This window comes from Tursiops truncatus, chromosome 15 (genome assembly GCF_011762595.2).
Source record: "Tursiops truncatus isolate mTurTru1 chromosome 15, mTurTru1.mat.Y, whole genome shotgun sequence".
Taxonomy (NCBI): Eukaryota; Metazoa; Chordata; class Mammalia; order Artiodactyla; family Delphinidae; genus Tursiops; species Tursiops truncatus.
Genome location: NC_047048.1, coordinates 41,174,455 through 41,201,540, shown reverse-complemented (window position 1 = coordinate 41,201,540; position 27,086 = coordinate 41,174,455). Strand labels below are relative to the sequence as shown.

General features: G+C 43.5%; 1 protein-coding gene across 6 annotated transcripts in view; it reads left to right on the top strand.

The window, feature by feature from the left end:
• Positions 1 to 27,086, top strand: part of RALGAPA2 (Ral GTPase activating protein catalytic subunit alpha 2) — a 281,557-nt gene that overhangs the window by 36,113 nt on the left and 218,358 nt on the right. For all 6 annotated transcript variants that reach the window (XR_012326196.1, XR_002174846.3, XR_012326195.1 and 3 more), the window contains exons 4-7: positions 11,144 to 11,201; positions 20,947 to 20,990; positions 23,576 to 23,753; positions 24,612 to 24,727. Coding sequence is in view for 3 of the 6 variants with exons in the window: in XM_019927549.3 (XP_019783108.1) it covers positions 11,144 to 11,201; positions 20,947 to 20,990; positions 23,576 to 23,753; positions 24,612 to 24,727 (396 nt within the window). In the remaining 3 variants the exon portion in view is untranslated. The remainder of the gene's footprint in view (positions 1 to 11,143; positions 11,202 to 20,946; positions 20,991 to 23,575; positions 23,754 to 24,611; positions 24,728 to 27,086) is intronic.

The window sequence follows — 27,086 nt, the reverse complement described above, 5'->3', positions numbered from 1 at the left end:
TTCCCGTAAGGACCACTTTACTGCTGGTGAGTGGAGGAGGGACAAGAACAAATAAAATGCACACGAAAAACAGATTCCTCTTAAATTCTTGGAATTTAAGTACTTACTGAGAATTTCAAAGATTTGGATGCTTCAATGGACTTTTTTGCTTGTTTGTTTAAAGGAATGATTCCAACTTTGAATGCGGCTCCTCGGTCATTGCCGTAAATTTAAATGACTGATTGCAGCTGAGAGAAGTCAGGGTCAGCTCACAGTTCCCGGAGAACTGGGCCGACAGATACTCCTCTCCATCCCCAAAGCTGCCCTGAGGTCCGGTTGGCAAGCATGACCAGGATACTTGGTCATCTTTCTGACATCGGGGTTTACTTTAATGTGTGACATATATTTAAAGTGATCATATAGAGACATAGAATTGCTCTGGCTTTCTTCATAGCGTTAGTCATGTTTGCTGTTTTTATCAACATTGGGCCCTTGGTTGGGGGCAACTCCAGGTGGTGACGTTCCTGTCACGGCAGAGTGTGACCTGCTCCCCGACAGCCCCTGAGACTTCCTCGGCCGGAGTTGCGGTGGAGGCTGGGTGGCTCGTCGTGCCCTTTCTCCCTGGTCTCAGATGTTGTTTGTGGTGGTGAGTTAGCTCAGTAATCGCCCCTCAGTGCCGGGTCCTGTACGGGATGCTGGGGACATAACAGAACACAGGGCCCGGGTCTTCTGTTTCTGTAGCACATGGTTATCCTGGTGTCTGCTTTTGATCATGAAATGTTTATGATCTCCGCAGACTGGAAGATGGAAGCAAAGCATAAACATCGAGTCCCTTCTAGAATTCTGTGAATGCATTGTTTGCAGTTACAATTTGATTATCTTATTACAGCGTGTTAATAATTTGAGATGAGTGTCTGTGTTGAAAGGAGCCATTTTCAATGGACATTTTAACTCTGAATTTAATACCAAGACTACAGTTTTCCTTATGCCTTGTGACTTCCAGGTGAGAAACTTGGGATTGACCCAACAGGATATACTGAATTACTCAGTTTACCTCGGAGGAAGGGAAACTGGAGATGTCTGGAGCTGTTTGCGGCTGTGTGAAATTACATTCCCCCTTTTCTCTGCCGCAGCCCGGGTGCCCTGGCCCTGCTCTCCTGGGTAGCTGACACCTTCAGGAGTGGGTCGCCCAAAGGCAGCACCAGCAGATGCTTCCAGGAACCCTGCAAGGGCAAAGGGTAGAAACTGCATCAGGACTACACGTATGGAAACCTCACAGTGAAACTCGAGCACGTTGTATTTACTGTTAGAACAGCAGGAGATACGTAAAGAGCTTTTTCTCTCCCTTTAAATTGATTGGAATTCATATGGGAACACAGTTTGGACGAGTTGGTTTCTTTGTCTGTCAGTTTAGGAGGTAGTTGTACACAGACTTGCTGTGTTGTCAGTTTTCTGTGGCTTGTTTTGCTTGGATATGGCGTGGTGGCTGTCACAGAGTGACACCCGGTGTGTGATGTGCTCCCGACACAGGATAGGCTGTAAACCTGCTGAGCACCAGCTGCTCCCACAGACCCTGGCATTCGCCGGATGAACTTGGCAGAGGCGCTAGTCGTGAGCCAACTGCAGGTCTGCGACACTTTGTAACTGTGGGGAAGCGGGCGTTTAAATCCTCGAAGGTTCTGGGAGGGTGGGGACCACGTGCTGGCATCTCACTGGGGGGCCGTTACTTCTCTACTTTCCACTTACCTGGAAACGCTCTGGAAGTGATTTTTTTTTTCATTTTGTGAAAAATGACACAGAAAAGACAGACAACTGGTTGTGTTGGTATCAAAATTGAAAAGATCTGAAAAATACAGTTTTTAGCCAGAAAATAGAAGCTGGAAATGAAGAGCTCAGCAGATTTGATTGTGACTGAGGTTTCCTGTGTCAGATCCTTGTGTGAAAAGAAGACTCCTCTTGGGTGTGTTCCAGTGAGTGTGGTATTCAGGGCAAGACCACATATTATGGGTAGAATTACCTGCTACTCTGTCATTTTCTGTATTTTATTGTTCATCTTTCTGTGTTTGAAAGCCAGTTCTGATTGACTTGGTCTTTGGTAGAGGAATTTAACTTATTTATATTTATTATTTTTATGTGATAATTAACATTAAACTTTTTTTTTTTTCTACTTTTGTTTTTTGTGGGAGAGGTTACTGACTTTCAGTGCTTTGCAGTTTGGGAGATATACTTTCACTTTTCTGTCATTCCAGTAATTGTCTTTAAATTAGCAAAATGCTATTTGAACCTTTTTCTTTCTGTTATCCATATCAAGAATAAAGCAGCGTTTGGTGGTACTTTTACTCTAACACCACATATCTTTTGTACTTCTTACTTTTCACCTATTTTAAGCATTTTATATCCAGATTATTTTAAGGTTTTTTAGAATTTATTTCTCTTATGTTAATGATTTTGAGGATTTACTCTATTTTTCATACCCACATTAATTCCAATTATATAAATATAGCTCATTGTTCATAGTGTTTATGCACCTGCATCCTTGTTTTTGGATTGTTTATTTTAACTAATCTCTTTATTTGCTGGAACATGACTCACTTAGTATGTTGAGGAAGTGAGGTGTGTGTCTGATAAACTCCCAGCTCTAGAATATCTTGTTTTTTTAAACTTCAAACACATACAGCTGGCTCTACGCTTTTCAAATCATATTTTTTTCTCAATACTTTGAATCTTATTTGCTTTTCAAAAGAGCTGTAGTTTACTCTAGTTCTGTGTATCACATGCTGGATTCACATGTAGGCATCTGGTTTGCCGTGGGACTCCTGTCCTCCATGTGTGTCTGTGTTCTGGTGCCCCTTCTTCTCGGCCTGGCCTGCAGTGAGCAGCTGACCACGCTGTCTTCTGAAGCTTAATGTTGCAGAGAGAAAGACTGAGGTCAGCCCGGGTTTTGTTCCTTTGTGGGTAATCCATTTGTCCTTTTTACATTTGTGTAGGATTTTTAATTATATTTTCAGTTTGCAGCTTGGAACGTGCTGCGTCTAGACATTTATCTACGTTCAGCTTATTTAGTTCTAGGGAGGCCTCGGGTTGTGCATCGTCTCAGCGCAAGGTTATGGTGGGAAACCGCGGCAGACTCTAGATCCGTGTTTTCCAGGTTTTCATATGCACGTGATATTTTCTGATTACAAATGTCACTTACTTGTGCATCTGCTGCCTTTATTTACCTAGATCTTTAAAAAAATTCATTGTCCTCTTGGGTTTCTTAAGAATGTGAATCAGAATTTCTAAAAAAGTATCCTCCTCTTGCAGCAAATCTATTTCAGGAGGAACCCGTTCCTCTTGAGGGTGGTCTCCTCCTTTGCTGCGTATTCTAGGTATGTTCGGCTTTCACGGGAAGGGGCCCCCACCCGCCACGCCTCTTTGCAGTTCCCTTTATGCTTTAAGCAGTAATTCCTCTGAGTGTTTTGCTTGTAGATGGGATCCTTTACCCTTTCTGAGTTTTCATTATTTAATGAGGTTTTCTAACATTTTTATATTGGTCGATTCCTAGAATACAGGAGGATGAAATTAGATGCCCCCCTCTCTTTTTTTTTTTACATTCTGTATTTCCTTTAGATGTCTTTGCCTTGTGTTTTAAGTCTTTTGAAATATTTTTTTTTCTCATTAGCCGAGAAAAGTCTTGCCTTTTGAATGATGATCTAATCAAGTATTAAGATTTACTGTAAGGTTGTAAGCACAGTTGTATTCTCATTTATCTTTATCAAATGCCTGCTCCTCCAGGTTCTGTGTTTCTATGATGTCACAGTATGAGCACCTTCCTTAAACGTGGGCATTTTCTTGTGTCTGCTTGTACACATGCACAAAATTAGAATCCCCTTTGTCTTCCTTTCTTTTTTTTTTTCATTTTTCATTCATTCATCTATTTGTGCATGCAGTGCTCACTAAGAAACATTATTGCCAGCCACTGTTCTGGGTGTTAGGGGTACCAGGTGGCTCATAGGGGGTCTCTTCTCTCAAGGAATCCAGGAGCTGCTGGTGGAGCGGGCCCAGTGCCTGTCTCACTGGGGAGGGATGTGTTGGAGGGGAGGTTGCAGTGGGCCCTTCTCAAGAGGTGAAGTTTGAGTTCGGTCCTAAAGACTGAAAGGGATGTAGGAAGATGGAGCTGTGTTTTCCCAGCTCAGTAACAGCATGGCGAGTGATTAGCTAGAAGGGGACGTGGGATAAGAAAAAAAGCATTACTTTTTTACCTAAAAATATAGTCACCTTATTTTTAAGATTATGCAGTTCGTTATTTTAGCTCTATTTCTCTTACATTTTGAAGTCCCAAATGTTGACACTCAAAATTCAATGAAAAGGTTTTGTCCGCATTAGATAGTTGGGTCATTTTTAGTGAGAGAGGAGTGGCCAGGCCCAGGACAGCTGAAGGACACGTTGCTGTGTCCAGAGGTCACCCCGGGAGTGTCCAGGCCGGCGGACTCCTGCTCACAGGGGTCCTTCTGAGACCACCTCACACGTGGCCCAGGCATTCACAGGATGTTTCCTGTGAAACCATCTGCCCTGTCTCATCATAAGTTTTTCAAACATTTATTACTCAAAGGGCCAAGCGACTAAGACTTCCGTTCTTCCAAACTGAACTTTCTGTTTTCTCCCTGGTCAGTGTTTTCTGTACCTAGCACCCTTGTGCCACGTGGCTGGTTTCAGGGAGAGTTGCTCCCATGTTCTGTACTTGTGGGCATAACAGGTTTAGTTGGTCATCGTTTACAGACGTTACCTTGCGTCAGTGAGTATGTCATATTTTCCTTCTTCTTCACTGACCTACACTTCTAAGTGGAATCGAAATCAAATGTGAATCTACTGGGATATGTTGCAATCATCTGGGAATAATTTGAAAAAAAAAACAAGTTGCCCACACAAATTAAATGAAGATCAACAGTTTTAAAGTACACGATAGCATCTTGTATAAACTACAGCTTCCATTTCACATTATTCCTGGTCATGCAGTAGGTTCTGGAGAAAAAAGGACTATGGATAATCAGTTAAAAGAATGACAGATTCCCCGATGTGCTGAGCAGTAGTAATACCTAATTTCGATTTCGAGTGTGCTATAATGGATTACCATATAGATGGAGCTGATCACTGAGCATTAACTACGGCCATGTGCTTTTCAGAAAAGTAATATTTATTCACACTGTGTGGCTTTCCTGCACTTTTAAAATTTTACTCTCCAGCGAAACTACAAACAAGATGTCAGTAGCTTATGTGGCATTCGCAGTAGTGTAGCTTGGAATGTGGGCTGCAGTAGCAATACCTTATTGTGTTTGCCTCCGTAGAGGTAGGCTTCATCTGGGACTTTCTGAGGGACAGGCTTAGCATTTAGACACAGATGGTTGTTTGGGGCTTCATTTTTATTGACCTCATAGACTTTAATGCATAAAAAAGGGCCCTTGCCATGTTTGAGTGCAGAAAGCGTCTGTGTGGGTAGTTCCAGCCTTCTAGTTGTTGTATAATATTACATCCACTTGGGAATAGTCTTAGTAGCTTAGATATCGGGCATGGTGTTTCCTATCCAAACCTTACTGAGTTTATTTTTGAGTATCTTTAAAGTCCATCCATTTTGTAAATCTGAAAACTTTTATCCAGAAGTGGTGATGATGATATAGACCCGTCCTCAGAACAAGTTGAGTCTACTTGTGGCCAGCTGAGGGCATCCAGGCATCCAGATGCACGCCACCTTGCTGTATCCTCTGTCCTTCTTTATATTAAAAAGACACTTGTCTTTGTTGCATACTAAGAAAAGAAACCTAAATCAAGAAGACCCATGTGTATTTTGGAAAGCTGAAGAGCGTGATTCAGTGCCCACTTGGTTTCCTGACTACAGTGAATACCTGAAGAGCCAGTGGGCATGCCAGGCATTCGTCTTGTCCAAGATGAGCTCTCTCCTAACTCTTCAGAGTAATTTTCTCAGCCTCAGCTGTACGAAATTTTTAGATTAAGTAGCAAGATGGGCCCAGGGGATGATACCGGAATGTAGGTGGGGTGCCAAATCCCCCTGGAGGAAAGCATGACAGAGGGGGACACCGAGTGCTGCTGTCCCGCTCACTCTGGGAGAGCGGACTGGATGCAAGGAGGCAGGAGATGTGCAGGGATGACGCAGCTGTCCAGCTCCCGTCGCCTCGAGGCTGCAGCCAGCAGAGACCCCGTCCCCGAAGTAGGGTGCACTTCTTTAGGACTTCAGCCTCTTGATATGAGAATGTCCTGATTAGTCATTGGAAGATGACCGTGGCAGACAGAGACGAGTGCAGCTCAAATCCCCTCCAGCCTGGCTGCAAGGAGTGGGGTCACCCCAGCCCCCGGCTGTCAGCGCCGTCTTCAGCTTTCCAGCCACGGCCATGCTCTTCCCATCACGACCCCAGCCAGTGACTGAGCGAGGCAGTGGTACAGTGGCCTGGCCATCGTCAGGCACGTGGGGCTCCTCTAACATACTGTGAGCTCTGTGTGGGGGTCTGTTTCTCTTTCACAGATGCTATTCCCCATAAACCACTAGGGCTTCTAACTGCACACAGGGTCTGTTTCCCAGAGAATTCAACCTGCAACCATGATTATTCATTTGGTAGCAAACATATTGAAATAGCCTCTGTAGTAAATTTTTCGGTAAAGAGAAAGGATGAGTTAAAGAATCCTAAAACTTAACAGCATTATTTACAGTTGCCAAGGTATGGAAGCAACCTAAATGTCCACCGACAGATGATGGATAAAGAAGATGTGGAATATATAAACAATGGAATACTACTCAGCCATAAAAAAGAATGAAATATTGCCATTTGCAGCAGCATGGATGAACTTGGAGGGCATTATGCTGAGCGAAATAAGTCAGACAGAGAAAGACAAATACTGTATGATATCACTTATATGTGGGATCTAAAAAATACAACCAACTAGTGAATAAAACCAGAAAGAAGCAGACTCACAGATATAGAGAACAAACTAGTGGTTACCAGTGGGGAGAGGGAAGGGGGGAGGGGCAATATGGGAGTTGGGGGGAAAAAGGGTTATTATGAGATTGTATGAAATCATGTGTGTGAAACTTTTGAAAATTGTTGAAGTACTATAGAATTTAAAGACTCATTTAATAAAAATTAAAAATAAATAAATATTGACTGAAAAAAAGAATCATAAAACTTAGGCACAAATGGAAGCTGTCTTTCTCTCTTGAGTCTGGAGAGCCCCCAGCCCACCCCCAGATGTGCTTGTTCTGGGCTCCAGAGCTGCTTGTTTGGCTGGACAGCAGCCCAACTGCTGATACCCTCATCTGTAACCTTGGTTCCAGAGTAGGTGGTTTTCTTGTACTCACCTCCTTGCTTGTGATATTCTCCCGCAATCCATAGACCTCTCTCTGGGTTTTCTCTGCTGTCGTGTCTTCTGCAGCTCATGGGGACATTCAGGTTTACATTCTGATGGTAGGACAATGCTTGCATTGGTTCCTGTTAAAATGTTATGTAGAAATCTGACTTGTTTTTTCTTCTTCTTGTGATTCCCTTTTAATGTAATGGAACTTAACAAGACATAACCCAGTTTTTACATTTAGTTCCTTTTGTGTGTTATCCATCTAAAATGCATGTTGGTTTAATTGCAGAGTGAAGACCTTTTTTGATTTTTTCCCCCCAGAGAGCCACTTGCCTTCATAGAGTTTATAGACTGATAGATCCATCCTGCCTGGCACTTGGTGTTTGGCCGACAAAGGTTGTGGGTTCTCTGGGCAAGGGAAACCATCGAGCTCACTTGATTTAACGCTGAAGCCGCTTTGTTATATGGCATCGATTTCCCCACATTTCCAGCATCTTTAGCTTTTTCTAACTAGTTGTCATATCAATTAGTCATACGTATTTCTGATCTTTAACACAATAAGCCTACAAACACCCGGCACATCCAGAGTTTCTCCTTTGACTTGTGCACGCTTGCTTCTAACTTCTGTTCCCCCGTCCGGCCCCCCGCGTCCTTACCTCCTTAGCAGAACTTCAGGAAACTGTTAGTGCTTGGGTTTTATCTCATTTCATTTCAGGCTCTTTCCCTGAAGGGTCTCATATACACACACCTTTAACTGCTGCCTGTTTTCTGTTACCATCCAGATCCCATTTCTGTATTCTAGACCCATATACCCGATTGCCTATCAGAACATCTTCAGTAAGGTGGTCCACTGACACCTCAAATTCCAGGATGTCCAGAGCCAAACCTGACATGCTTCAATTATGGAATTCCTTCTGGATTTGACATCTTGGATTAAATTATTGCCATCTACCGAGCCCTCTGGCGGGGGGGGGGGGTGTCATTCTTGAGTCCTCCATTTACCCCAGCTACTCAACCTGTCCACCTTGACAGTTTCCCCTTCTGAATGTCATTGTGCCAGCTTCTCCTCTTACCCTGCTGCCCCTGGTCCAGGCCATTTCACTCCGTCTGAAATACTACCACTGCTTCTTCCTGCACGCCCCTGCCTTTCTTCTCAGCCGTCTTACGGAACCTGCTCCAGGGAGAGCATCAACCCCGGCCTCGCCTGCCTCTCCAGGCCCGTCTCCTCCCTTCTCAGCCGCCTGCCTGCTACGCTTACTGCCTGCTGCTGTCTGCCTCTGAACCTTCACACACGCTCCTCCTCTGTTCCTGCCCTCCACTTGGCAATTTAATTAATCTCTAAGTCTTAGCCCAAGTGTCCTCTTTTCCAGGAAGCAATCCATGAAGTCCCCACTGATGGGAGGCGCTTTCCCCTCACCCGTGTAACACGTCATACAAATTTCTGTCAGGCTTCTTTTTTTCCCTGAATGATATTTTCCTTACCGTCTCTCTTGCCCATGAATCATGAAACCCTTGGAAGTAAAGACAAAGTATTTTATTCATAGTTATTTTATTTCTGCATTTCAAATACCAAGTCTTGTAGATATTTTTCACTAAGTGGGATCTGGCGCGCGCGCGTGTGTGTGTGTGTGTAGACCTGCCGTGTGTGTGTGTGTGTGTGTGTGTGTGTGTGTGTGTTGTGTGTGTGTAGGTATGTTTGAGTGTATGTCAGCATTATCACATAGTAAAACAGATTTAAGATACCCTTTAGAATTATGGGGTTAAGAGATAACAAACCAACATGTTCTAGGGGAAGTCTGAAGTGCAAAAATGGAGGAGAGAATTTAGTGATTTTCAGCATGTGGTCAGCTATGTACAGCTTTTAATATATAATCAGAAATAATCTTTGATGGTCTGTGTAGCATTTTCATCTTGTGTAGAATTCATGACAAATTATGTAACTTAATACATTTATATTTTATGTTTATCAGATTTTGAAAAACTTAGTTCTTTTAAATGATACAGCTTTTATTTTTGGTTTGGGTTTTCTTTACTAGGTTCAGGGCTAAAAAACGCCCCCACATTTTAATGTATTTTAATGTAAATGCCATCACTAATTCAGTGATGCTTAAGGAAATACAAGGTACATATTATGTCAACATGAATATAAGACCATAGCAAAGATCAGGATTACCTATAAAATTCACAATTTCACAAGTAAAAAACATTCAGAATTCTTTTACTGAATATTTATTGAGCACCGGCTGTGTGCCAGGCATGCTTCAGGCCCTGGGGATATTTCAGGGTGTTCTGGCCTTCATGGGGCTTCCAGTCAGCCGGGGTGAGGACTGTGCCAGGGACGATGGGACAGGTGATGGAGGAGGTGACGTTTACAGTGAGGCCCAGCTGCTGGGAAAGACGTCCAAGTCGGGACAAGTCGTGCCCTTGATAGTCACCCACATTGGATCAGGTTTACCTGTGGTGGCTTTCCCAGTAGACGTTCTTACACATTGCTTTATTGTCAGGTGGGAACAAATGAGGTAAATGAGGTAAACACACTTGTATGTTGCTGACTCAGTTGGAAAGTTACGACAAGAAAACCAAACCAAACCCCAAGCTGGCTTGAATGGAAGAGGTGGTGTGTCGATAGCTGCCTGGAAATATACTTATTCTGGAGGTCTGAATATATCAATAAGTTTTTTACCTTAATTTTTTTTTCAATTTTTTAATCATAGGAATCTGATATATTTTTTAAAATATTTGTTTATGTATTTATTTGGCTGTGCCAGATCTTAGTTGCGGCACTTGGGATCTTTGTTGCAGCGTGTGAGATCTTTAGTTGCAGCATTCGGGGTCTAGTTCCCTGACTGGGGATCGAACCCGGGCGCCCTGCATTGGGAGCGCGCAGAGTCTTAGCCACTGGACCACCAGGGAAGTCCCTACCTTAATCTTTCGAAATGTTAGACTGTTAGGCTAGATAAACCTAGAATGAGGATTTTCATAGTAAAATAGAAATATATTATCAATACCAAGGAATGAATTTTAACCAGTGTTTGGATTTTCTACATTTTTTAAAAAGGCAGTTACAGATAGAATACAAGGACTTTTATTGCCCAAGAGTAACTTGCCAATACTTGTTGTAGAGTGAAAAAAAAGTCGTTCTCGTTTGTTTGGGTCTTTCGGGAACAGCTGCTTTCATTTTCCAAATACTCTTGTATATTGTAAATTTTGTTCTTTATTGTATCTACCAGAGGCAGCGGTGGGGAGATTCATGACTACAATCCTAAAACTAATTTTTAGCTATTAATTTCAAGAAATTCTTGCCACCAATTTCATTTCCTTATTCCACTGAGTAAGGTCGTATCCTCTTTGTCGTTCATCTTTCTTCCCAATTCCGTTTCTTGTCCAGAGACCAGTGAGGATTTTAATGAAAATGGGAAGTGGAAGGTGAAAAAGAAGACACCTAGAGAATCTGGCATTTGAGAGCTTATTCTTGTAATATTTAAGCAATGGCTGTGATTTAATTAAGATAAAATGATCACTTCAGGTTTTTTTTTTTTTTTCTTTTCTTTCTTATAGGGAGAATTCAAGTTGGGACAGTAATCTCTTTAAAACATTCAGGGAAGGAAGTTTGCTTGGGGCAAGTAAAAGAGACTGTCCCATTGGGGTCCAAGATAAAGTGCAATATTTATGTTATTACGAAGTTTTTTTTTCTTTTCTGAAATATATCTATATAGATATATATAGATATACAGCATGTACTATGGGCTAACATGAAAATGTGTAATTTCATTTGTTGTTTATTTTCTCTTTATATCTTCTGAATTTTCGTTTGTTTGTTTTATAGAAAATACTGCAGTTTCTACCTGAACGAATTTTCTTTCGATGGCATTACCAGAGTATAGGTAAGAACAGTTACAAAAATGTTAAGTCATACAGATTTCTTCCAATCGTATTTTCAGTATTGTTTTGTATAATCAGCACCATCAAGATAGGTTACAGCAGGGAATATTAATGTGCGCCAGTTAAAGCTGAGGCAGTCCCGCCTGGCCTTCAGAGGGAAGTGCATCGTCTGTCTCCTGCTCTAAAAGGGGTTCACAGACCAGCAGCCTCAACCTCACCTGAGAGCTTGTTAGAAAATGCAGAATCTCAGGCCCCAGCCAGACCTCTTGAATTACAGCCTGCTTTTCCAACAAGCGTCCCAGGGGATTCCTGTGCACGTAAAGCTGATCTGGAGTATTTTACTTAAATAATTTTACATTTTTTTCTTGCAAGAATATCTTGTTCTTCAGGCCTTTATCATGGACTCAGAATTATTTTGTTTGACCGTTTTAGAATGTGGCAGCAAGAGGGAACTTGAAATAAAGCAAGTTACCGTGGCTGCCCTTCTGTCCCGTTCTCGACATCTCACAGTTTATTCTCAATTTACTATTCACAGTACAACAAGAGTAATTTGTGGCATCGATTGTGAATTCTACCTTATCTTTAAATAGAGTGTCCGGTTCAGTCCTCCTGCCTTAGAGGACTCTGACATTTCCTGTAACTCTTCTGCCTTACCAGGTGGTCATATTTGAGGAGAGCATGACCTTATAGTGGAATCTTAACTATTAGATCATTCATTCATTGAAATATTTATTGAGGGAGAGACTTTTATTGAGGGAGAGACTTTTCAAATATTTATTGAGGGAGAGAGGCAAAAACAGAGCATCTCACCATGCTGTATTATGTAAGCTGATTGCCTAATGGGGATTAGGTGAGAAAAAACGAGTACAGTATGATCGTTGCTCTACAAGAAGTGTAATGGGAGCAAAGAAGAAAAGTTGAATAATCCTATTCAGAGGGATTGAGGAAGCCTTTGAAAGAGGTCATTTCAATCTGAGCCTTGAAAGATGAGTGTGGGAAGGGCTTTCCAGGTAAGAGATCAATAGGAAAACGATAGGGAACCTGAAAGAATGTGGTACAGTCAGGGGATGTTCCAAAATTCAGGGTCCTAAACTTAATTTAGGATTATTTATGTGAAAACTGTAACCGATCTTTATATAAACTGAATTATTTAAAGTTATATGTTATAAATGTTATAAGTGTAAAGAAGGTAAAGTATATATACTAAGCACACTATTGAACTGAATGAATAAATCGTTATCTTAAGATTGTGCCTTGGTCTTTCAAGCTTTCAAACACACAAAGAAAGTTTTTCTTTAAATTTTAGAGTTGTTGATAGCCTTTCTGTTTAACTGATGCTTTGACCTTCTGTATTTAAATTAAGGTAAAAATTAAAAAAAAATTAAACATTAAGTATAAGAGTGACATCACGGGGATTTGTGATGCTCTGCGGTACAGCAGGAATGGATGACAGTGAAAAATACCTGCATGCAGTGTTTATCTGTGCTCCCTATAATCCTTCAATGTTGTTTATGTCGTCTGTGTGAAAACCACCCTCATTTTCTTCAGATAATACTTTACAATGTCTGAAGACTAGTAGGCTCCCCTCAGCATGAATGAACTTACTAGAACTATGTGTGGAAATTAACTTGCCACTTGTGTTGTGAAACTTTAGGTACCCATTAGGCAGTGTGTAGTATCACTTCAACTCTGCGCAGGACCTCGTGGGCTGGTTACAATTGCTGGTACAAGTAGCGTTGGTACCCAGTTTAAGAGTATCTCTCTGAGAACAGTGACTTCTGGCTCGGGGGACTGCAGAGCGTCAGGTCTCCTGAGCCCCTGGGAGAGCAGGTGTTATCTTTGTCCATTGTGTAGAATAAGCCAGCTCTGTAACTCAGTCAGAATGCATCATGTCTAAGGACGTTCAAGAATGAGCATTTGTGTATCAAATCATCCTTATTATTGACACTTGTATACTTAATGCTTGAATCAAACAGGCTTTTTTCAGATAAGTAAATTTTTGCGCGATTTATCGAACTGGGTAGAAGTTGGTGTTGCGATGGGCCCACATCCCTTTTCTGATGCTCTCCAGGCTAGATGTGGGTTGAATCAGAGTTTCTCAGATTTCAGAATGGCAGTGTGGTGCGTGGGTGTATAACGACCATCGAATCAACATTAGTGTCTGTAAGTAACCCCCAGCGGCCTGGGCAGCACCCTGTAACCCAGAGTGTCAGGTTTTCTGTAGCCTGAGGTGTAAGTACTCATCATTGTGAGATAACTACACCCCAAATAGCCTCAGGCTAGCCCGGTGTTGCCACCGCATGAGTTCAGGTCACGTCAGGTCTTGTCCACTAAAGAATTACACAGAAAGAGAAAAACAAATATCGAATATAATGCATATATGTGGAATCTAAAAAAATGGTATAAATGATCTTATTTGCAAAGCAGAAATAGAGACAGACATAGAGAACAAACGTATGGACACCAAAGGGGTAAGGGGGGGTGGGATGAATTGGGAGATGGGGATTGATATCTATACACTATTGATACTATGTATAAAATAGATATCTAATGAGAACCTACTGTACTGCACAGCACAGGGAACTCTACTCAGTGCCCTGTGGTGACCTAAATGGGAAGGAAATCCAAAAAAGAGGGGATATATGTATACGTGTAGCTGATCCACTTTGCTGTACGGTGGAAACTAACACAGCATTGTAAAGCAACTATACTCCAATAAAAAAAATGAAAATGTAAAACCAAAAAAGAGTTACACAGGAAAGTTTCTGTTTTCATAGCTTTTTGGATTTTGAAATCGCCAGTAAGCGACTGTGGATTTGTAATTCTACACTTTTTTTTTTTTTAATACCTCAGCTGTATCTCGTGCATTCTTCCCAGTTTGTTTGGACCTGTTAAAACTGTTGCTATTTGTCACTCAAGATCTTGACCAAGTTCGTTATAGAAAGTAAGAAACTGTAGGGAAATACCAGATATCAAAGGGAAGGAATGTGCCTTGGATCTCTCCTTAGCACTGGCGTCTTGACGTGTGCAAAACCTCTGGGGTCAGGGCAGGAGGCTTTTCCCAGCGCCCGGCAGTTTAGGGACCTAAGCTCCCTTATTGCAGGCTTTCGCATTCTATATAGATATCTGGTATTCCTTACCTAATAGGAAGAACACTGCTGTGTAAACCTCTTAATTAAATGTTAATTGGGCCTGGTAGGGGCCAAGGTACTCTGAAATACTGGGTTAGCACCTTGGAGTTTGGTTTTCACAGCACTGACACAGCATGCTTCCTGCCCCACAGTACGAATGACAGTGTTACTAGCACAGAAGCCGCAAATATGAGCAACTCCTGCATCTGCAAGTCTTAGAAGCTCTCAGACCCACCCGATAGCCACATTTTACCCTGAGAAGGAAGGAGATAATTCGAAACATCAGTTGCCACAGTGTTTGAAGTCGGCTTCTTATCTTGTCATCATGTTTTGTCCGTAGCAAAGAGAGACATTCTATTTCACTTAAAAGTGTTTTTAGAGGGAAAAAATACGCTGTAAGGTTGTTGTTTTTTTTTGTTTGTTTTTGCGGTACGCGGGCCTCTCACTGTTGTGGGCTCTCCCGTTGCGGAGCACAGGCTCTGGACGCGCAGGCTCAGTGGCCATGGCTCACGGGCCTAGCCGCTTTGCGGCATGTGGGATCTTCCTGGACCGGGGCACGAACCTGTGTCCCCTGCATCGGCAGGCGGACTCTCAACCACTGCGCCACCAGGGAAGCCTATCTGTAAGGTTTTTAAGGCTGGCTCCTTGCTGTAAATCTGTGAACAAGGAACATATTTGAACTCTAAGGCTTGCAGTGTGAAATGAACACTGGCTCATTATTCTGAGCATCTGGAGATACTGATTCAAGTGATGTTTGGAGAGTAAGGAGATTAGGGAAGTGGCTGACACAGCACTTATGAACTCTGTGATATATGCTGGCCTGTTACTCAACTATTTGCAGATTTCCATTACTAATTACAAATGGAAAAAAATTTGTTTATTAGATTTTTCTTGAAGTCCATTTTAGGCCAGTAGTAAATCCTGGTGGGTAAACGTGGCTGCTTGAAGCCTTATCTGAGAGTAATACTGAGAACTGACAGGGAGTGAGATGATGACAAAGAATGACACAGCAGCAAACCAGGGATATTTGGTACAAGGGCAGGCTGTGGCACCCCTTCATGTGCCCATGTGTCTTAGCACAGGACTCAAGTTATACATGTGTTCGCTTTAAGAAGGTTTACTATTCCCGAGCTTCTGTAAAGATTTTCTGTCCCATTCAGTGTATAGTGCTGCGTCTGTACTCAGTAAATGTTTGCCGAGTGGATGAAAGTATATATTTCATATTAGAGATGTTTTATATTAAAAATGTTAAAAAATAAATAACCTTTGGGCTTAAAGGAGCAGGCTCAATTAATGAAAGTTCACACATGTACAAAACTTCATACGTGGTTTTTATATATGAGTCACTGAATCTAGTTTGTTCAACTAGGTTTTTCTTATACGTAGTATGAAAACCAGGGGCATAACTAAACTGCAAATATGTTTATGGCTTTTAAAGAGTATCCTTGCATTGGGTATACCCCAGGCTACCCAGTGGACTCACATTGCCTGGGATGTGAACACTCTCTGAGGCTCATTTCTCATAGTTTCTGCTGCTCACTCTTTGGGAGTCTGAGTCTGACAGCCCTCCCAGGGCCCCACCCCCTCAGCCCACTCTTCCCGAGGGAGCGGGGGCTCCCCAGGCACTTCACGCAAGGACTCCCTCAGGGTGCATCACAGCCAGGCTGGGCTAAGTCCGGGGCCCTGTGTGCCTCGTGCCCACCAAGGGTTGGCTGGGCCTGATGCCCTGTCAGCTCACTTGGTGTCCTCCCAGCATCCTCCTTCGGGTGCTTCCCCCATCACTGCTCTGCCTTTCTTCCCCTCCTTCGCCTTTGTGCTCTGCCCTCCGGAAGCCCTCTTCTTGGGTTAAGCAACAGCCCTACAGCCTCGGCCTCTTGCTTTCACCTCCTTGGCTGCAGAAACCTGGGTTTTCTCTGATGCTTCTCTGTCTCCCTCAGGGGTATGGGGGTGAGACCACAGTCTTTTTTCCTTCAAGGCCCACTCCAGACCTCATCCACCACCCCCTCTACGGAAACCTCTCTCCCTTGACGATGCTGCCTTCTTCCCCTTGTTGTTGCCATGTCCTCTGATCTTCTGCTCACTTGCTTTTCTTTTTTAACGGCTTTACTCTCTCTCAGTCCTTTTCCTTCATGGCAGCCATAGCTACCCATCAGCCCCTTGACCCCCTCGCCTTCTGTGGCTTCCTGACTTCTCTTCCAACCCTTGTCATGATGCAGATCTCTGTCTGACCACAATCTCCATCCCTGATCTTTCACTCAGTCATTTCCAGGCTACCTGCTCTGTTTTTTTTTTTTAAATACAGCTTTTTAAAAGTATAATTGACATAAAACAAATTGTACATGTTTAAAATATACATTTTCATAAATTTAAGCGTAGGTATGCACCTGTGCAGCCATTGCTGCAATCAAGATAATGAACATAGCCATCACTTCCAAAAGTTTCCTCCTGCCCCATTCCACCCTTCCCCAGCTCACCCCCCAGTCCCCAGGCAACCACTGATCTGCTTTTTGCCCTTATAGTTTGATTTTTTAGAGTCTTATAGAAATAGAATCATGCAGTGTACTCTTTTTTGTTTGGCTTCTTTCACTCAATACAATTATTTTGAGAGTCATCTGTGTTGGTGCATGTATTAATAGTTCATTCCTTTTTATTTCTAAGTTGTACAGTAGTCCATTGAATGGATATACCATCGTTTTTTTATCCATTCATTTGATGATGGGCCTTTGGGTTGTTTCTAGTATGTGGCTACAAATAAAGCTACTGTAAACATTTGTGTACAAGTCTTTGTGTGTGGACATGTGCTTTCCAGTCTCTTGAGAATGGAATGGCTGAATCAAATAAAGACATATGTTTAACTGCCAGACTATTTTCCCAAGTGGTTGTACCATTTTACATTCCTGCCAGCAGTGTGAGAGTTCCGGTTACTCCACATTCTCATCAACACTTAGTCTTATCAGTCTTTTAATTTCAGCGGTAGTGGTATCTCGTTGTGGTTGTAATTTGCATTTCTCTAACGACTAATGATCTTGAGCATCTTTTCATGCGCTATTTGCCACCTGTATGTCTTTGGTGAAGTGTACCTTTGAATCTATTGCCTATTTTTAAATTGAGGGTTTTCCCCCCTAATACTGAATTTTAAGAATTCTTCACATGTTCTAGTTGTAAGTGTTTCAATCAAATATATGATTTGAAAATACTGTCTTCCCGGCTCTGGCTCATCTTTTCATTTCTTTAATAGTGTCCTTCAAAGAGTAGAAGTTTTTACTTTTGATGAAATCCAGTTTATCAGTTTTGCTTTTATGGATTGTGCTTTTGGTGTCATGTCTAAGGAATCTTTGCCTAACCCAAGATCACAAAGATCTCCTGTGTTTCCTTCTAGAAGTTTTATAGTTATATATTTCACATTTAGGCCCTTGATTCATTTTGAGATAATCATTGTTAGTTGCAGCTTCCCCCGGTAGACTGCTGCTCCCCTGTGCTTAGATGTTGTAGTGCCAGAAAGTCCTGTGCTTCTGCTCCACCGGCACTTTCAGCAGAGCTTGTACACCAGCACCCACTTGGCATTCCTCCATGTTCTTGCCCCTTCTCTGATGTCATCCTGCCATCACTTATTAATTGGCTTGAGGCACGATGCATACACAGAGGGAGGTTTCTTTAAATTAAAAATAAATAAGAAAGAGTTTTATAATGTTAAAGTTAGATTTGACACGTCTTTGTGAAATTGTGGCCTTAAAAATATCTTTAAAAGATCTTGAAAAGATTGCCACTTTATCAGGAGAAATCTTCAAGCACTGCAGTTCTTATCAGTGAGATAAGCAAAGAAGTAGACTTTGAAAACATTGATTAATTTGCTTCCATTAAAGCCAGGAAGGTAAAATTATAATACATTCTGTGTTATAAATATTTAAACTAGTGTGATTTTTCATAATACTTTTTCATTTTTCAATATTGAGCTTTTTGATTTTTCAGTATTTTTCAACTACTTTACTGTACTCATTCATTTATTCTTTTTTCACATGAGTCAATATAGTGGTAATCGGTAGGCTTGAAGAGGCACATAAAAGAGATGGAGGTGGGTATAATCACAGTTTGGTTGAGGAGTTTAAAAATACACACAGGAATGATATATACAGAGAGAAACTTTTTGAAATTAAAATGAAACTGATTTCATAATGGTAAAGTAAAAGTAGAAATATCTTTGTGAACTTAGGGTCTTTAAGAAATACCTAACGTGACCAGGGAAGGCTCTCATCACCAATTCTCATGTTGAAAGCCTCTGACATGTGCCTGCACTGCACACATTTTTCTTTCTAACGTTGATCTTATTTAAAAAGAGGTCCTTAGAGAATAGCTGATGCCCTGTCTTCCGGGGGGAATGTGCTTCGCATGTACCAGACACTGTTCTAAGCATGTATATGAACTCATTTAAACCTCATTACAGTGCTCTCTGGTAGGCGCTGTTATTATCCCATTTTACAGATGAGAAAACTCAGGCATGGTGAAAGTAAGTAAGTGACCCAGGTTACACAGTAAGCACAGAACCTAGGTTTGAACCCTAGCAGTCTGGCTCCTGAATCTGGCTTGCAACTGCTAAGCTGCACTGCCTCACACATCTGAGAGTTTCTGAATACAGCAGGATGGAATAGATCAAATATATATATATTAGTTTTCTATTGCTGCTGTGACGAATTAACAGAATCATTTCAAAAAGTAGGGCACTGTTGACAGATATGGGCCATAGATTCTCTATGTCTCTTTGTAAAGTCTGTCCTTTTCCTATGTATTTTCTCCTCCCTGTGTAGGGAAGTGTGGATATAGGCAACTATGGGTAGGCTGAGAGTTTAAAATAAAAATGTTGAGCCCATTTCAAGAAGGGGAAGGAAGGACTGACAGCCCCGCCGTGGTCACACACAATGAGCAGGAGAAAATGTTTCTGAGAATGTGTTGCAAGATGATGGATTTGCCAGATGTCTGGGGAGAGAGCTGTGCAGACTTTATCCCGAGTCTCCCGGGAGGTGAGGTTCTGCCGGCTCTGCCAAGCCTTGGGAGGTCCTCATGGGCATAATGGAGCAAATACTAAGCTGAGGCAGAGTGGACTTGGTCCAAGGATGGATGAACAGGGAGGCGAGGGACGAGGACCAGGTGGAGGACAGGTGTGGGATAAGTAGTCCCGTGAGCACAGGCACTCAGGGCTCGGCTGTGAGAGAGCCCAGCCTAGTCAATGCTGACTCTGGACCCCAAATCACTAGACGTGCTTTGGTGACAGATGTGGAGGGAAGTGGGCGTTTTAACTTCCTACTTCATCACAAACCATTAGTAATTCAGTGCTGCAACCTAGTCATGACGATGGTGAGTTCCCACCGAGCCCAGCGTTAGGTGTTATCAACAGTACAGCAGATGGCTGTACAAGGTTCCTTCAGAAAGCCAAAGATTTCATTCCAGGTAATGAATTCCTAAAGTGTATGCATGTAACTGACATACGTGTATCTGTCCACATAGATATAACCTGTAGCAGTTGTCGAGGCACTGGCTCTATTTCTTCAAAATATGTTGGTAGTGTAAAGTGACTTGATATCCAGTTTTAAAACATTGCACAAAACTTTCCATCAGGAAATCTAAATAATTTTTTTTTCTCATAAAAATTGGGAAAAAAGGTTCTCTCGCTTAAGACTTCCAATTTATTTTTATTTTAAAAGATTACTTCCAGGGCTTCCCTGGTGGCGCAGTGGTTGAGAGTCCGCCTGCCGATGCAGGGGACACGGGTTCGTGCCCCGGTCCAGGAGGATCCCACATGCCGCGGAGCGGCTGGGCCCGTGAGCCATGGCCACTGAGCCTGAGCGTCCGGAGCCTGTGCTCCGCAACGGGAGAGGCCACAACAGTGAGAGGCCCGCGTACTGCAAAAAAAAGAAAAAACAAAAAAAGATTACTTCCTTTTTGAGGTTGAGATCTCATTTAGGGGCTGCATGTGATACTGAGGTGTGGTTGCCAAGCCATCTCTATGCTAAAGGCATGAACACATCTAGCGAGTAATAGGTACTATGTCTCCGTCCTCATGAGGGAGACTTCTCCCCCAAGTGGGCTGCAGCACCAGCTGGTGTAGTTCTGTGGAAACCTTGAATTCCTCTCCTCAACAGTGACCTAAGTGCTCTGCTAGATGATTTATTGATGGACAGAACCCATAAATGTGGTTGTCATTGCAAAGAGAGAGACATGCTGTCCTGAATATTTGCAAAATGGTCTTGTAAAAATGTTTTGTGAGTGGTAGTTTTATATTATGTTTTCCTTTAGAGATTTAAAGAAATCATTCATTTTGTGCCTGACAGAGACATTTGCACATAATCCACTGTGGGCATCTGGGTTACCTTAATATCAATCACTTTGACTCTTTTAAAAGAATTTTGAAGAGGTTCATACTTAAAGTATTTTTATCCTAACAACATCTCTCCTTCTCTGACATTGCTTTGCTTCTGAAGGTCAGCCTTCTTTCCTTTTATTTTTTAAAAATGATATCTTTTGTCATAAGTACATTTTTTCTTTCTAAAACTAATTTTTAAAAAATAGGTCTTAGATATGCATTCACATACTCCATTTCTAATTCATTGTTTTAAACTTTCAGGCTCAACGTTAAAGAAGCTTCTACACACTGGAAATTCTATTAAGGTATTTATTTTAGATGAAAGTGTAATGGCTTTTTTCATTACTCTTAAACTTATTCATGCCATAAAGTGACAAAATTAGGCCATTTTGAAAAAAAAATCTTTAAAAGCCATTTAACTTAATTTTTATTTTAATTGAGAAATGATATGACAAATATTGTTAGAGTTTTTATACTTACATCATAATTTATTGTGCTAGACATTTTAAACATTAGTAGGAGAAAGTGGCTTGGCATTCGGAGTTTGGAATCCTGCGTTCTAATTTCGATTCTGCCGTGTGCAGCCGGGGCACCACCGGCGAGGTGCTGACTGCTTCAGCTGTATCATCAGAAAAGAGAAGTTGAACCAGATCCTCCCTAAGCTTCAGAGCTAATGTGCCTGATTCTGTTCACCCCAGTAATCTTGTTGTTAAAAATTATAGTTGTCTCTCAATTATTTTTTTCTATTTTTTTTTTGCGGTACGCGGGCCTGTCACTGTTGTGGCCTCTCCCATTGCGGAGCACAGGCTCCGGACGCGCAGGCTCAGCGGCCATGGCTCACGGGCCCAGCCGCTCCGCGGCATGTGGGATCTTCCCGGACCGGGGCACGAACCTGTGTCCCCTACATCGACAGGTGGACTCTCAACCACTGCGCCACCAGGGAAGCCCTATATTTTGCTCTTTTTGAGAACACTTGTGGGGAAAAAGAGCAGCAGAGGCTGACTCTTGAATGTTTATTTGCAGCGGATTGATCTTGTAATTTAGGTTAAAATTGGCTTATTTTATAATGAATGTGCCTTTTATAAAAGTATACCATTTGATGCTGGAATAAGATGACCCTAAAACATAAGTGGCAAAAGAAGCCAGCCTGGGATGTATGTTTTATGGAAGATAATTCACTTCATAGCTATTTAATTCATGTGCGTGCCTTTAATAAGCTAATACATTTTTGGTTTTATATCAGTTTGGTTTTATATCAGTTTATATTAGCCACTCAAACTGGATAGGTTCACTCTCTCTTACCTGTTGGAAAAAAGAGATGAGCTGTCCCTAGTTTCGTGACTGTTCCATATTTTGTCCCTCCTATTTTAATGAATGGTCTTATAGCTAAAACTTACCAACTTATCTTCTGTTTATTATTGGACTTATTTATATTTAATTATCTTAATGCAGTTAACATAAAAATTGCAGATTTGTGATCGGAGTATGTAGAAAATTTTCTCTTGTTAAATTTGATATAATTTGGTTAGCTATACATAGAGCCCTGTCATTTTTTGTTGGGTGCTGAATAGCATTATGTATTCAGCATCGTCACCGCTCATCTTACCTGCTGGGCAGGTGTGAGCGGCTGAGCAGAGCAGAGCAGAGCAGTGCTGAGTCCAGGGCATGTCTGGAAGGGTGTCATGGGATCAGTGTTGATGGGGTATCTGTCTTGGTGTATTTGATTTCTCTGGGGGGTCAGCCAAGCTTTTCTCTCTCCCTCTCTCCCTCTCTCCCTCTCTCCCTCTCTCCCTCTCTCCCTCTCTCCCTCTCTCCCTCTCTCCCTCTCTCCCTCTCTCCCTCCCTCCCTCTCTCCCTCCCTCCCTCCCTCCCTCCCTCCCTCCTTCCCTCCCTCCCTCCCTCTCTTCCTTCCTGTCTCTCCTCCTCCTCTTACCTTTCCTGCAGAGCCTGGGGCTTGGCTTGAACACTTGCTGTGGAGGAATCAGCACCACTTTGGTGTCACTGAAAGGAGATCAGGCAGCCCCTCAGTTACCTGTATTTGGAGCTCACTACGTCTTTCAGCTGCGTCTGACATTTTTTTCATCTCCTTTGCTTATTTAACCTCTTTTATTGACATCATCTTCCCAGCCATTTAGGAATATAAAAATGGAGTTACCTGTGTTTATGAATTCTAGGAATGGGAAGTTGAAAGTAAGTGCAGAGGAGGAAAAAGGGCACGTCTGCCTATATTGATATTTTCTACAGATGATGCCAACGATTTGGCGCATGGCAAAGGGTAGGAGAGAATAGAGTAGGGACATAGACAGGGGAGCCAGGTCTTCAGGGTCTATTCAGCTCTAAGTGTTCTGATTTTCAAGAACATCATACATGTGCATAATGTAGTGACATGACAAAAATTCTATCCAAAGCACAGTGTAAGTTTGGAGGACGATTCTCTTTGCATTGTTTTCATGAGTATTCAAGCATTGACGGTATGGGTGCTGTTGCCATGAAGAATGAAATACTGCTTATAGGAAATGCTTAGGTAGCACTTATGTGAGCTGGGCAGTTCTAACTCACTTCACTCCATACCAGCACTTTGTGGTAAACTCTGTTATCATCCCTGTTTTACAGATGGGGGCGACGAGGCACAGAGGAGTTAAGTGGTCCTCCACGGCTCACAGCTAAAGCTAGAAAGTGGCTGAGGCTGCACTGGGGCTCAGGCACTCTGGCCCTCGTGCTGGGTTGCAGTGCCCTTGCTTCCTGGTCACTCAGGGAAGGACTTGGTGCAGGACTTCAGTAATGCTTTTAGCTTCTAGTTTATTTTCCCCCAGAACCAATGCTACATTGCAATGCATTCCTACAAATACATGTACGTATTCACTTTTGTTGCCTTTGATATTGTTTCTAGATAAGATGTGAAGGAATCAGGCTGTTTCTCCTGTGGCTCCAAGCACTTCAGACAAACTGTGCAGAAGAGCAGGTGCTGATCTTTGCTTGCCTGGTGCCCGGTTTCCCAGCCATCATGTCGTCCAGGGGCCCCTGTACACTGGAGACACTCATCAATCCCGGCCCCAGCGCAGCTGACGGTGAGCGATGGTGGCACATCTTACAGGTGGAAACAACCCTCCAAGTTGCGTTGAGGAATTCCTTGGTCTGTCCTTTTCCTGAATAGAAACCTTGGTTTCATAGATGGGTAGTCATGTTTTGTACTCACAGTAGATTCTTACAAACATTAGAACTGACAGAGTTGGAGCCTGTTTTATATGAAATGATGACAGGAGAAATTTACTGGAGTGGTGGAAACAGGAACGGAAGGGAGGGGACGGCTGTTGGCAGGAGCAGAGACGCATGGTACGTCCGGAGTGAGTGCTTTTGTTGCTGTTAATGAGATTTAAATCCGCCTCCCAAACTGCTGCCTGTTGCCCTCATCGCGATTGTTCTATAAGTGGGCGTTCATCTGCTCCCCCAGGCTCTTCGTTGCCAGCTGTGTATTTTCATGCAGCATTCATGGAAGGGCAGTGGTGGCCTCACCGGACTATTAATGCCAGCCGTTTGTGCCCAGTGAGTTTTCAAGGAACTTGCTCATTAGGGCCACTGATTTATTACTGCCTATCACTTTATTGCCCAGTGACAGGTATTTGATCTTGGGCTGGCCAGAGCAGAATGTGAAAGGGAAAAGAATGGTCCAGTGAGGGAGGTGGCTTCATGGGCCTCTGTCCCCTGTGTCAGATGGGCCTGGCCTGAAGTGTGAGCAGTTCCAGTGGTTGGTACATATATTTTATTTTATTTTTTTGAAATTTTTATTGGAGTGTAGTTGATTTACAATGTTGTGTTAGTTTCTGCTGTACTGCAAAGTGAGGTACATGTATTTTAATAGAGCTTTTTCAAGCCCTGTTTGAAATTTAACTTTGGTGAAAGAGGTTTCCTTATTTTCCACTCTGCAGCAAAGATATATCCAGAAGAAATCACGCCACTCCTGCCAGCCATATCAGGGGAAAAGATCACTGAGGACCAAACATGCTTTTTTCTTCAAATACTGTTGAAATATATGGTTACTCAGGTATGAGTAAAATTGTGGATAATTCAGTGATGGTCGGATTCTCAGTAGGAAAGAGAAAACATTGCCTCTTTTCTTCCTCTTTGTTCATATTTTATATTTTTGCTTTTTCTTTGAGGTGATTTTATTTGGTATTTCACTAAACATAGAATGCGTGCCAGGACACTTCAGCAGAGACCAGGCCTACATACTAGTATGTGTGTGTATGTGTGCGTAAAGGACGCAGTTCCATCCTCCATCCGTCTCCTTTACTTTCATATGGTTTCACATTATTCACACAGAACACTTCACTTATGACACTTCTGCTCACCAAACGTGTGGGATTTGAATCACCTAGTAATTCTCTGCGACACTAGCCGGGTGTCTTAACAATTTAACTCACTTCCGACACTCTCTACCTGGAGGTGGCCTCAGGTCTCACAGGAAAGGACTCAGTCCTCTAATGTGCCCCCACCCCACCAGATGCCAGTCGCAGGGAGTCGGTCCCCAGGTTGCCCACGACTTCTGTCCAATCTGCCTACAAATCAGAGGTTCACATGACTCACTCCTCAGGTTCAATTCATTTTCTGAGTGGCTCACAGAACTCCGGGAAACATTGATTTACATTTCCCAGTTTATGAAAGGATATGATAGAGGACACGGGTGAACAACCAGATGAAGACACACACAGGGTGAGGTCTGGGGGCATCCGGGGCGCAGGGGCTTCTGTCCCTGTGGATGGGGGTGCGTTCCCCTCCTGGAGTGTCCATGTGTTCAGCCTGGACACTCCCTGAAACCCAGGCTGTTGGGATTTTTCTGGCAGCTTCTTCACGGGGACATGATCAATTATTAACTCCATTTCCAGCCCCCCTCCCGCCTCTGGAACAATGGGGCAGGGGGCGGGGAGAGGTTGAAAATTCCAAGCTTCAGACCGAGGCTTGTCCTCCTGGTGACCAGCCCCGTCCAGGAGCCCCTTCAGAGTTTCCTAGAGCTCTTGTCACTTAGAAGTGACCAGGGTGTTAGGGCCTCTGTGCCAGGAGCCAGGGGCAGAGACCAGTATAGGTATTTCTGTTATCTCAGAGTATCTGATGATTTTTGTCTGTTTGCTCCTTTCCTGCCCCTGTTGGTGGGAGGATGGGGGAGGAGCAAGCCTGAGGCTGACCGGGTGGGTCCGGAATGATTGGGCAGAGCGGGCAGGGGTCCTGGAAGGAAACCCGTGGAATGATCTCATCCTGCCGTCAGCACAGCCTGCCTTATGGCGCGTGGTCCTTTCTCAGAAATTTACCAGCTGAACACAGAACTAAACTAGGGGATTTATGTCTCTTGGTCTGTATTTCTGAACAGTGATGAGGTTTGGAAAAAGCTACTGCTTCTTTTCTCTCAGCGAACACGTCCCTGGTCCCTGAGCTCCTCCGGGGTGTCGTCCAGGCCCTGCCCTTCCCGTCACAACCTGGTTTGTTGACGTGTAATCTCTGCCGTGTCCGCTTCCTCACCCAATGGGCCTTTGACACCCGCTGTCGCCTGCCTCTGCCCCGTCACCGCGAAATCAGGGACCCGGGATGCACAGGGTTCTAGTGTCAGGTCCAGAGAAGGACACTTGAGTGTTTGTCGTCCTTGACCTTCCGGGTGATTCCAGGGGACCCCCTTCTTTGTCAGGGTCTCTCCTCCTGTGATGCTTCCCCTCCCATCCTTTCCTCCTTTCCACCTTTCTCTAGGAGACTGTGTTTCTCACTGCCCTTTCTGCCCACCATGTCCCACGGGGCGACCTTGTGTGCTCTCCTCTCCCCGATTCCTTTAGCAGCACCGCAGGCACAGGACTCCCACATCCTGAGCGCCTGGCCTGGGTTCTGTCGCCGTCGGGGAGCCCCATGTCCTAGCTGTGCGGCCCCTCCTGCACGCCTCTCAGCCCCATATGTCAGGAGTGGTTGGGTCGGGCTTTCCATCCATCCCAGGAGAGCAGCAGAGTAGCCAGAACCCGGATGTGCTGGGGGACTTGGGTTTCATTCTAGACGTGTGACCTCAGATGAGTCCTGTAGCCCCTGGGACCCCATCAGAGGAAGGATTGGTAGAGGGTGGAGGTGACCCCCCTCCACTGTGTGCAGGATTGTGTGTGCGTGTCCGCCCGCCCCCTCCCTCCCTCGGCCTGTTGGGTGGGTGGGTCCTCGGAGCAGAGCTTCGCCCTTGCCTCACCCTGGGGGGCTTCTGACAGGTGGGAGACATGGGCCCCTCTGCCCCAGGTCGGCCACGGCCCCTCCTCCCTGGACCGCAGGTGCCCCGGGGGGGCCGAGTCAGGAAGGTGTCGGGAAGCTCTGCTGTAGAGCGCGCTGTGGTCTCACAAGCGTGACGGCCAGTGGCAAGCATTCTCTAAGGGCCTGTTCACGCC